The sequence below is a fragment of the Schistocerca cancellata genome, chromosome 1 (assembly GCF_023864275.1).
Source record: "Schistocerca cancellata isolate TAMUIC-IGC-003103 chromosome 1, iqSchCanc2.1, whole genome shotgun sequence".
Taxonomy (NCBI): Eukaryota; Metazoa; Arthropoda; class Insecta; order Orthoptera; family Acrididae; genus Schistocerca; species Schistocerca cancellata.
Window position 1 is genome coordinate 233,963,190 of NC_064626.1, and position 12,308 is coordinate 233,975,497.

The 12,308-nt window shown below is 38.1% G+C and overlaps 1 protein-coding gene across 1 annotated transcript in view; it reads right to left on the reverse strand.

Annotated features, from left to right (window-relative positions):
• Positions 1 to 12,308, reverse strand: part of LOC126169992 (PR domain zinc finger protein 5-like) — a 64,847-nt gene that overhangs the window by 17,538 nt on the left and 35,001 nt on the right. Inside the window, exon 5 of the mRNA XM_049920688.1 lies at positions 9,685 to 9,799. Within this exon, the coding sequence (XP_049776645.1) occupies positions 9,685 to 9,799 (115 nt within the window). The remainder of the gene's footprint in view (positions 1 to 9,684; positions 9,800 to 12,308) is intronic.

A 12,308-nucleotide genomic window follows, 5' to 3' on the forward strand; every position in this document is an offset into this window, starting at 1 on the left:
CGACTCAATTCGACTACATTCCATTATCCTCATTTTGCTTTTGTTAGCGTTCATCTTATATACTTCTTTCAAGACACAGTCCATTCCGTTCAACTGCTCTTCCAAGTCCTTTGCTGTCTCTGACAGAATTACAATGTCATCGGCAAATCTCAAAGTTTTTATTTCTTCTCCATGGATTTCAATACCGACTCAGAATTTTTCTTTTGTTTCCTTTACTGCTTGTTCAATATACAGATTGAATAACATCGGGGAGAGGCTACAACCCTGTCTCACTCCCTTCCCAACCACTGCTTCCCTGTCATGCCCCTCGACTCTTATTACTGCCATTCGGTTTCTGTACAAATTGTAAATAGCCTTTCGCTCCCTGTATTTTACCCCTGCCACCCTCAGAATTTGAAAGAGATTATTCCAGTCAACATTGTCAAAAGCTTTCTCTTAGTCTACAAATGCTAGAAACGAAGGTTTGCCTTTCCTTAATCTATCTTCTAATATAAGTGTAGGGTCTGTATTGGCTCACGTGTTCCAATATTTCTACGGAATCCAAACTGATCTTCCCCGAGGTTGGCTTCTACCAGTTTTTACATTCGTCTGTAAAGAATTCGTGTTAGTATTTTGCAGCTGTGACTTATTAAACTGATAGTTCGGTAATTTTCACATCTGTCAACACCTGCTTTCTTTGGGATTGGAATTATTATATTCTTCGTGAAGTCTGAGGGTATTTTGCCTGTCTCATACATCTTGCTCACCAGATGGTAGAGTTTTGTCAGGACTGGCTCTCCCAAGGCCGTCGTAGTTCTAATGGAATGTTGTCTACTCCCAGGGTCTTGTTTCGACTCAGGTCTTTCAGTGCTCTGTCAAACTCTTCACAGAGTATCGTATCTCCCATTTCATCTTCATCTACATCCTCTTCCATTTCCATAATACTGTCCTCAAGTACATCGCCCTTGTACAGACCCTCTATATACTCCTTCCACCTTTCTGCTTTCCCTTCTTTGCTTAGAACTGGGTTTCCATCTGAGCTCTTGATATTCATACAAGTGGTTCTCTTCTCTCCAAAGATCTCTCTAATTTTCCTGTAGGCAGTATCTATCTTACCCCTAGTGAGATAAACCTCTGCATCCTTACATTTGTCCTCCAGCCATCCCTGCTTAGCCATTTTGCACTTCCTGTTGATCTCAGTTTTGAGACTTTTGTATTCCTTTTTGCCTGTTTCATTTACTGCATGTTTATATTTTCTCCTTTCATCAATTAAATTCGATATTTCTTCTGTTACCCAAGGATATCTACTAGCCCTCGTCTTTTTACCTACTGGATCCTCTGCTGTCTTCACTACTTCATCCCTCAGAACTACCCATTCTTCTTGTACTGTATTTCTTTCCCCTGTTCTTGTCAATCATTCCCTAATGCTCTCCCTGAAACTCTCTGCAACCTCTGGTATTTTCACCTATCCAGGTCCCATCTCCTTAAATTCCCACCTTTTTGCAGTTTCTTCAGTTTCAATCTACAGTTCATAACCAATAGATTGTGGTCAGAGTCCACATCTGCCCCTGGAAATGTCTTATAATTTAAAACCTGGTTCCTAAATCTCTGTCTTACCATTATATAATCTATCTGATACCTTCTAGTATCTCCAGGATTCTTCCATGTATACAACCTTCTTTTATGATTCTTGAACCCAGTGTTAGCTATGATTAAGTTATACTCTGTGCAAAATTCTACCAGACGGCTTCCTTTTTCATTTCTTACCCCTAATCCATATTCACCTACTATGTTTTCTTCTCTCCCTTGTCCTTCTCTCGAATTCGAGTCACCCATGACCATTAAAATTTCGTCTCCCTTCACTACCTGAATAATTTCTTGTATCTCATCATACATTTCATCAATTTCTTCATCATCTGCAGAGCTAGTTGGCATATAAACTTGTACTACTGTAGCAGGCGTGGGCTTCGTGTCTATCTTGGCCACAGGATCCTTAGAGATCCTGATTTTAAGAAACTGTCTGCTATTTTCTGGTGGTTCCTAAATCATTTGTGAGCAGCATCTCTAGCTTCATATGTCTCAAGATTTTTAAAGAGTCTTGTACATCTAAAACACAGGTGGGCAACCTGAGGCCCAAGGGCCAGATCCGGTCTGCGATTAATTTCAATCCGGCCTCTGGACAATACCCGCGGGAGAGAACAAGGCACTCTCACACTGTACTCCGCCCGCAATGCATTTTCAGGTATTCCTGCCAATGCATGGCTAGGTTAGGCACAGGTTTCCAGCTCATGATGCAAACCAGTGGAAGTCTTGAGTAAGGACTTCGTCAGACAGAACGCAGCCTGGTGACACAGTTCAAGCCGTGGCAGATGGCCAGTGTTTGCAAGGCAAGAGACACCACAGAGGCAAGAGCTGGCCTCAGCGACTGACTGTTACTACGTCAGCTGTCACTGTGGAAGTGGCTGATACCTCATTAGCACCTTGCATGTGTAGCACAGTACAGAGATGCCTCCAATTGCTGCTGCACCACAGCAGTCAAGTGCGCATGTTATTTACGACCTACATATGTGCTACACTTTGATAGAGAGTAAATACTTATAGTAGGCAACAATGCCACTAAAATTACAGACTGCCTGCAAAATGGGCCGACTTCAACAGTGGCAGCAGGTGCTGCTGAACAAACTACCGTATTTACTCGAATCTAAGCCGCACTTTTTTTCCGGTTTTTGTAATTCAAAAAACCACCTGCGGCTTAGAATCGAGTGCAAAGCAAGCGGAAGTTCTGAAAAATGTTGGTGGGTGCCGCCACAGCTAACTTCTGCCGTCGAATATATGTAGCGCTACACAGGCATGCTTTGTAGGCACAAAGATAAATACTGGCACCAAATCCTCTGCGTCAGTAAATAAATTTTTTAAAAAAGGTGGAAGACGAGCTTTTTTTCTCCGCCCCGAGTTTCGACCACTGCACTTTCATACATTTTCCAACGAAGTAAATACAAATTCCGTATTGTTTATTTTCGAATGTAGCAGCATTTCAATATACTACGAAAATCCGACTGGCAAGACTGTTTGGGGTGTTTGTCAATATGGCCAACTCTACGTTCTGAATTTTTTCCTACCTGTGAGAGGAGATGGTTGCTAATAGGAACTTCTATGATTGTGAATCACATGCAGTATTCTCTTCACCATAAGAATAATAAGAATATAAACATTTTGCCATGTATTGTTTCGTGTTTGCTGCCATCTCATTTAAATCCTGTCTGCCTAATAAACTATGAAACTAGAGTGAGACAACAGCAAACGCGGAAGAATATACATATCATGTCATGTTTATATTCGTATTATTCTTATGCCTAATACTGATACAGTCAGAACTGAAGCACAGCAATTGACTAGATCTTTAAATCTAAGATGATTCTAATTTCTGTGCAGAATGTAATGTACTAAAGAGGCGCCTGCAAAGATTTTCAAACAGAGAAAAAATTAGCTAAAATCTCGTTCAGAACATCTTCTATCATACGCAGTATATTATTTGGTTCTTGTTGATCATTATCAAAGAAAGCAGCAGTGTAAGTAACAACAAATAGCAGTATCTTGCCATTGTTTCGCTAATGAGACGATACCTCTCTCTTTTATTTTTTAAATTGTAAGCGGCGGTAGTGCGCACTAAAGCAAGCCATGCCACGAGCGGCGACAGGCCGTAAACACGCACTATCAGAATGCGACAAACAACGCATGACACAGTACAGTAATGCATTTTCAGCTTAGATTAACGTAAACACCTACAACAAACAAAACGGTGCTTTTCAGGTCAAAGAAAAATAAGCAATCAATTCAAACCATACGAAGCACGTGAAAAAGGAAGGGTACCCGTATAAATACGGACGGAGCGCCTGACGCATAGCAATGGCTACCTGGTAAAGCTTAACTGCTAAGGTTACGACTCGAACCAAACTACTGTAGATGTATCGTCATTCATTCGACCTAAATTGTGTCTTCCATTACAATGGACCAACTTTGTTTCAATTTGGAGATGCAGCCTAAAACTTTTCTCTCTCCCCTTGATTTTTGAGTCTCAAATTTCAGATGCGACTTAGATTCGGGAAATTTTTTTTTCCTTGATTTTGAGTCTCATTTTTCAGGTGCGGCTTAGATTCGAGTGCGGCTTAGATTCGAGTAAATACGGTAGCTCTCTGTTGTCACTTTGCGTGCGAAGTTCTGTTTCTTAATTTTGTGCAAGTGTCTCAGTGAATTGAGTTTATTCACAAAATGTCTGGTGTTAAAGGGAAGCAAATTAGATGCTGGATGTAGTCAATTCCAGGAGAAATGGACTGAGGGTTACTTCTTCACGATGTACAATAATAAACCTGTTTGCTTGTTGTGAAGCGAACCATTATCTGTGGTGAAAGAATATAACAAGAAAAGGCACTTTTCTACAAAATGTACTGCTCAACAACAGCTTAATGCACAACTGTGAGAAGACAAAATTAAGTTACTAATTTCAAAATTGGACAAGCACAATTTGGTTAAAGCTACTTCTATAGTAAGCAAAAACTTTGGAAAGTCAGTAAAGCCCTTTTCTGAAGGTGAATTCGTGAAGGAGTGCATCTTGGACATTGCAGATGTACTACGTCCTGATAAAAAAAAGTGTTTGAACAAATAAGTTTGTCACGAGGAACAGTTGTTCGACGGACTGAGATGGTGGCTGGTGACATTAAAAAAAAAGTTTGTGTAATCATGCTGCCACATTCAAACCATTTTCCACTGTTTTGGACGAGAGGACTAATTTGTCAGACCCAGCTCAATTAGCGATTTTTGTTCATGGCGTAGATAGGGACTTCAAAATAATAGAAGGATTATTAGCATTACAGCCAATAAAAGGAACCATTAGTGGTGAAGCTATTTTTTGCGAAGTTGAAAAAAATCATCGAAACGTTCAGCCTGCAACGGACTCAACTCGCTGGAGTTTGTTCTGACAGAGCACATGCGATGGTTAGTCCATGAAAGATTTTATCGACACATTAAATGAAAAATCTAGTGAAGTATATTGACGAAGAAAGTTTGACAATTCTTCACTGCACTATTCCTCAACAAAATTAGTGTGCTAAGTCAATTAAAATGAAACATTTCAAGGACGTGGTTAACACAAGCATCAATTTTTAAGTCCCACACACTAAAATCACCACCAGTTCAAACAGTATTTGGACAACCTATGCTCTGAACGTGAAAATTTAGCTTACCATTGCACAGTAAGAAAGCTGAGTATGGGCAAAATACTAAAATGTTTTTATGATCTTCAACAAGACATAGCAGATTTTATGGCTATCCAAGGGAAACCATTGGCTGAAATAAATGATCCCCAATGGATTTGTGATTTAGCATTTCTGTTTGACATCACAGCGCACTTAAATGACTTAAATTACAAACTCCAGAAACAAGGGCAGTTAATTCGCAAATTATGCAGCCATCTGAAAGCTTTTCAGACAAAGATGCACTTGTGGGAAATGCAGATGAGAGCTGGAAACTGTTACCACTTTCCTACAGTATACAACTCATGAAAATGTTGATTATGTTACTTATGCTGATGAGCTGAAATCCTTACTGGCACAATTTATCACAAGGTTTTCTGATTTCAGGACTACAGACAGCACGTTCGCTATATTTGCTAACCCAATGACTTGTGATGTAGAAAAGGCCCTGAAAAATCTTCAAATGGAATTTTTTGAACTTCACGAAGATTTGTCTTTAAACTCTAAATTTGACGAAGTAAACCTGGTTGAATTTTATAAAACTTACTTGATTGCAGAGAAATATCTGCAGCTGAGATCATTTGCAAAATGGAAAATTTGTCTTTTTGTAAGCACATACAGGTGTAACTTTTTTCTCTTATGAAAACAATTAAATGCAACAAACGTACAAGGTTAACAGACGACAACCTGGAAATTACCTTACGACTCATTATCAGTGACACAAAACCAGATATCAACAATCTGGTGTTAAAAATTCGAACTCGGAGCTCACATTAATCTGCTGTTGGATAATCAATAATCAATAAACCACTGGAAATGAAATGATCGTATGGCATTGTTGGCCACGAGGCCCCATCCAGGGAGTTCGAGTTTATATTTAAATATGTCTGCTTGTGTCTGTATATGTGTGGATGGATATGTGTGTGTGTGCGAGTGTATACCCGTCCTTTTTTCCCCCTAAGGTAAGTCTTTCCGCTCCCGGGACTGGAATGACTCCTTACCCTCTCCCTTAAAACCCACATCCTTTCGTCTTTCCCTCTCCTTCCCTCTTTCCTGATGAGGCAACAGTTTGTTGCGAAAGCTTGAATTTTGTGTGTATGTTTGTGTTCGTTTGTGTGTCTGTCGACCTGCCAGCACTTTCATTTGGTAAGTCACATCATCTTTGTTTTTAGGTATACAATGCATGATGATATTCATGTTCTCTTGAAAAGGTTAGGGGTGAGTCCAAATATATTTATTTGCAAACTTGCATGTCACAGATATTTTCGAACTTGTGCATTACAGGCACTGCTATCGTGTCACATGAGTACTGTCTTCTTATTGACTGTACAGTCTGTAAAACCTCTTCTGTCATTGGTGTGAGCAGTTTTGGCCTTTTACATGCAGTGTAAACAACATACAATTTGTGTGTACCATTTAGTAATGATACAAATTTCACATAGAAGTCAGAGACCATCACATGTTCAATACTATTGTCAATATAATGATTGTGTGTGGGGCGAGTATTATTAACACTAGAAATATCGAGGAACAGTACCAATGCCATCCAAAATATTCTCAATATTACCAACACGTACTGAGCATGTGAGGATAATTATTATCAATTTCGCAAATCGCCATTCTGTTTATGTGTTTACGTCTGTTGTCGACATATTAGAACACTGCAGCTGTTGAAATTGTGAGTAATTTATAATGAATTACCTGTAACCAGTTACTTTTATAGGAATTTATTTCTCCGTAACGACATTTCAAGATGCCTGGCATTCCATCTTCACATAATTTCATTTATTTACATATCATGAGCATAGTTTCTTTACTAACAGTATTGCACAATTTTCCAATGGAAATTTTAAGGCAGCTTTTGCGAAAAGTAATAGATAATGACACATTGTTTACAATGTGCAAATAAATGAAAACATGAAGACTGGGTGAATATAAACTTACATATAACAATGCTATTTTCGAAATATAATTTGTTGGCATGGCTTGTTTGGAAAGGAGTGTCATTCATATCGGTCTGTTATCCCGAAAACATTAACATCACAGACCCATTACTTTTGTCTTTACATGTTTGAAGCATTGCTGTCACATCATGTGACAATGTGGCCTGCAAGCTGAAATATGTATGTGGATCCAGCCCGCGAGCCACCAAAGGTTGCCCATGTCTGGTCTAACATTCAAATACTTTTGGCTGATGAAGGAATGTGTCTAATGCTCATTGCACGAGATCTATTAAACCTCAGCTTTTGTCAAGAAACCATGGCCACCAGTAGTGGATGCTTTTTTTGTGTAACTGATGTTGTGAGGTTGGAATATTGTTTGTTTTTTATAAAGTACTACATTGTAACAGTAGCAGCAGATTCAAACATCTTGGTAAAGACATAAGACTTGCCGTGTCTGTGGATTTTTTTTTTTTCCGCCTTCTGAAATAGTGGTATATTTATTGCTGTTTCAAATTAGGCTGGATTTCATGTTCCTTCCTCAAACTATGGATTTTCAATATCGGAAAGAGCTTACTGGATGTACTGCAAACATTTCCGTAGTAAACAAACACATACTGTATCATGCTCATCAGAGTTTACATTTTTTCCTTACAATATTTTATGTTTCTGTAACTATCAACAGAGATGTGAAACAGGTATTCAAAGGAGTATATGCTGTGGGAAGAGTGAGTCTAGCGTGATATTTGCCACAATGATATGCGTCATCATAGAAAGCAAAACACAAAGAATAGACAGTCCTCCAACAGTGACTGATTAGTGTTGCTGCACAGTGGTAGCAGATAGCATGGTGCTTGCTGGTGCACAAAAGAGGGTTTATAGGAACAAACACTACACTGTTTTACAAAGACATATTGAAAGTAAGAGTGTCCCAGGCTGTAGCAGTACTGCAGTGGAATGACTTGCTCTCATTCAGGCTCTAATGCAGTCAATAATAACAGATGCCAAAAGATTGGTTAAAATTCTTTTGGCATCTGTATCTGCATCTACATCTACTTAGATATTCTGCTAGCCGCCGTACAGTGCATGGCACCCAGTACAACTACTAGTCATTTCCATTCCTGTTCCACTCACAAGTAGAGCAAGGGAATAACAACCATCTATATGCCTCCATACGAGCCCTAATTTCTTGTACCTTATCTTCGTGGTCCTTATGCACAATGCATGTTGGCAACAGTAGAATCATGTGGCAGTCAGCTTCAAATGCCTGTTCTCTCACTCTCTCTATCACTATTTTAAAGAAGCATTTGCAGAAATCTCTATTGGTTATTACATATAGTGTTCTTCATTGTGCCTGTGTTAAGAATTTTATGCTGGAACATGTGTGAGCACATGATGCTGTATTTCTACATACGGATCTAAGAAAAATCTACAGATGTATGAATGCAAAGGTTATTTTTATCGAAATAGGTTGCTTACACAATTAATATCATTACACAGACTTAAACTTTGATATATTTGTTGTAAGGTGAAAACAATTCTTCACCATCATCATCACTATTGAGGACCAAATCTCTCCTCGTAGTATCAGAGGGAGAATGGTTTAAGTAAAGACTGTCTTTTTAGTCAGTGAAAACAAAGCCATAAATTGTAGTCACCCTTAAATGTACCACTGAAAGTAAGCTATTTTGTTATTCAGGAGTTATAAAATTTTTGATCTCCTGTAAAGAATTTTTGGAAAAAAAATTGTTGAAAACAAGTATAAATGAAAGTAAGTATAGCTGCACCTTTTGAGTGTGTGCTACTGAAACATTATTAGTAGTAAACTAACAATGCGCATTCCACATGACATTATATGACACACATAACTACATGAATGGATGCAAACAGAATGGATTTTCAGCAAGAGCACCGTACCACCGCAAACTTCAAAACAGGGATTAATTTTGTTTTGTTCTACAAAGCTATACCTTGCAAGGCTTTGTAAGGGCATTCATGCACATCTGTAAACTTAGAACACCAGGCAGAAAGAAAGATAAATTAATATCCATACATTTTCCATGTTGCTAAAAATGTTAAACTTTCTAAGGGTTATTTTGTATCTGACTACACGCAATAAAAATTACAGAAATCAGGAAATTGAGTAATGAGTGGAAAAATAGGATATAACAACATCTAATGAGATGATTTAAAACACTAAAAAAAATTCATGCAGTATCATTTAGTTCAACATAATGCATGCACCTGAATTTCAAAGTTTCATCTAAATCTTCGTAACAGGAGGCAGTCAATGGCCACTTCCGATATAAAGTGAAACTTAGCGTGCTTTTTGAATAACTTACAAATAGTTTCTTTCAGAATATGTTCACAATATTTCCAAGATAACATTGAACCTGTTTTAAAAAAATGAGCTACCATAATAATCTTCGTACACTAAACTAATAAACAAGTGAGCATTTGCTCATAAAGTCATAGCTAACACTGAAAGTTAAGTTAATTGAATGCCTGATATTTACCTTCTTTGGCATCTGAGATGACTTAGGCCTCCTGTAAGTAGGGATGAATTTTTCCGCAGTTGACTGAACCCGTCGAATATCAAAGTCCTGATCCACACGACTCACAGTCTGTAACCTGTTTTCCAAAATGTGTCATTTAAAAGGAACTTGTAGTATGTTATGAAATTTGATATTATTAATCAGGCATTAATAATAGCGATAATACTATAAAGCATACAAGGAATATCATGAGCAGCACCAAATACTAACTACTAGATACAACCAGGCTGCAATATTGAAAGGATGAGCACAGAGCATTGTTATTTGACTGGAGGCTCTATGTGCAACAGGGACTCCTACAATGAACAAGGCCAAAGAAAAATATTGAAAAAAATTCTGGATCCCATCAACGAAAACAACTACTGAAGGCAACAGAATCACAAGCTGTACATGGAGAAGATTACATGACATCTCAGAAAAGGAGAATTGCCTTTCATAGCCACATGACATGAATGAGACTTGGAAGGAAACCTTAAAGGACACTAAACCAATTTCAATATAAGAAAACCAAATGGACATGATTTCCAGAAGTTGAAATAGATCTTTGAGAACTGGAAATTTCTGCTAAAGCTACCCATGGACATAATCCACTTAAGAAGCATCTAAAAACACATAGAGGGTTCTGGGGAAAGCTGGAGCTGAAGACTGGGAAGGCACGGACCCAAGAGATAAAAGATCATCACCAGAAATGAATGAAGGAACAATAGGTGGCAATTAAAGCTCGGAAAAAGAAGCAGTTGAATTGGTGTCATCCCTAGCTGGCTGAAATGACGAAGACGGCAATAATTAATATATTTAACTGATCTGTTACCATTTATGGCTAGTTTGTGCTCTTCTCTTGAAGTGTTTTTGGTTAAGGATGTCCATAGAAAGGTAAAAGTTACAGAGTGGACCCTTGCATTTTTTGTAGTTGATGTGCAATATATGATACAAAACAGGGCAGAAAATGAGCATTCCATATGCTTTTAGGTTCCCTATGTTAGTCGCTCAAGTACTTCTTAACTAATAGAACCCAAAACGTTGTTCTTGACAGTGAGTGTTCATCAGAGATAAGGATATCATCAGGAGTGCCCAGGGAACTATGATAGGATCCCTGTTATTTTTCTACATACAGAAATGATTTGGTGGGTAAAGTATGTAGCAGTCTGCAGCTTTTTCCTGATGGTACTTCAATATAAAGCAAACCGCGTATAGGACACTAATGCAAGCCATTGTTGAGTATTGTTCGATTGTTTGGATTCCGTACCAAGTCATATTAAATAAAGACATTGAAGCAATTCAGAGGTGCGCTGCTACATTTGTTACCAGTAGGTCTGAACAATAAGCAAGTATTACTGAGATGCTGTGGTAACTGAGACAGGAATGACTGGAGGGAAGACAACATTCTTTTCGAGAAGCACTACTGAGAAAATTTAGAGAACTGCCATTTGACACTGACTGCAGAACGATTCTTCAGCCACCAAAGTACATTATCAGGAAGATAAGATTACAGAGATTAGGATTTGTTCAGAGGTATACAGACAGTAGTTTTTCCCTCACTCTACTTGTGATTACAACAGCAAAGAAAATGACTCCACCATGCATCATACAGTAGTTTGCAGAGAATATATGTGTAGATGTAGAAAATGAAAGTACAGTAACATATGTAACCACTACCTATGAAAAAATATTTAAAAAATGAATGAATTTTCTTCATGACTACTTTGCTAATGGCAAGCTGTGAAAACGAAAAAAAGGGTGCAAAAACCAATCTGTAAAAATGCATTGTCACTAGCAACTTAATTTTCAGGAAAGCAATTGAGACAAACCAAACAAAAAGCACACTTTACTTTTATGCCTACAATACATAAACAACTATAAAATTTGTACTACACTGTACAGAAATAAATCTGACCAACAGAAGATGACACATAGGTGCTGAAACATGTCTGGGTGAATAAAAAGAAATAACTACTGTTTTGCATAATCCAAATTTTATAATGTACATAATATGCAACAAAATATTTGTTGGATTGCATAAGGCACAAACATACAATACAGATCACTGCACACGGCCACAACCTTTACTCTGTATTCAAATTCATGGGCTTCACCAACTCTCAACAACATTATCACCTTTCAACCTAATCTGGGTCTAGTAACTATACTACAATCAGTTGTTGTGGTGGTGGTTTTGTGTGTGTGTGTGTGTGTGTGTGTGTGTGTGTGAGAGAGAGAGAGAGAGAGAGAGAGAGAGAGAGAGAGAGAGAGAGACTGGAAGATAAGGGAACAGGGAAAAATGTTTTTATCAGTCACTGAAAATGTTCAAACCTTGCAAGTATTAACAGTGATTCCTGGCAACAATTATCCAAATAAATGGAACAACCAGAACGGTTAACATTAAATAAAAATGCAACAGCTACCAATATGTATCACATGCAGCAGAGATATGTTCAGTGCCTGACATACATAAAAATGCAAAAGTGACTTTGGCAGTACCAATCCTTTGAAACAAAGGTTTGATCACAGCATATGATATACCACACAAGGAAATGGGGCCTGAGAAATTCTAGGTTCAAATGGCTCTAAGCACAACTACTTAAACC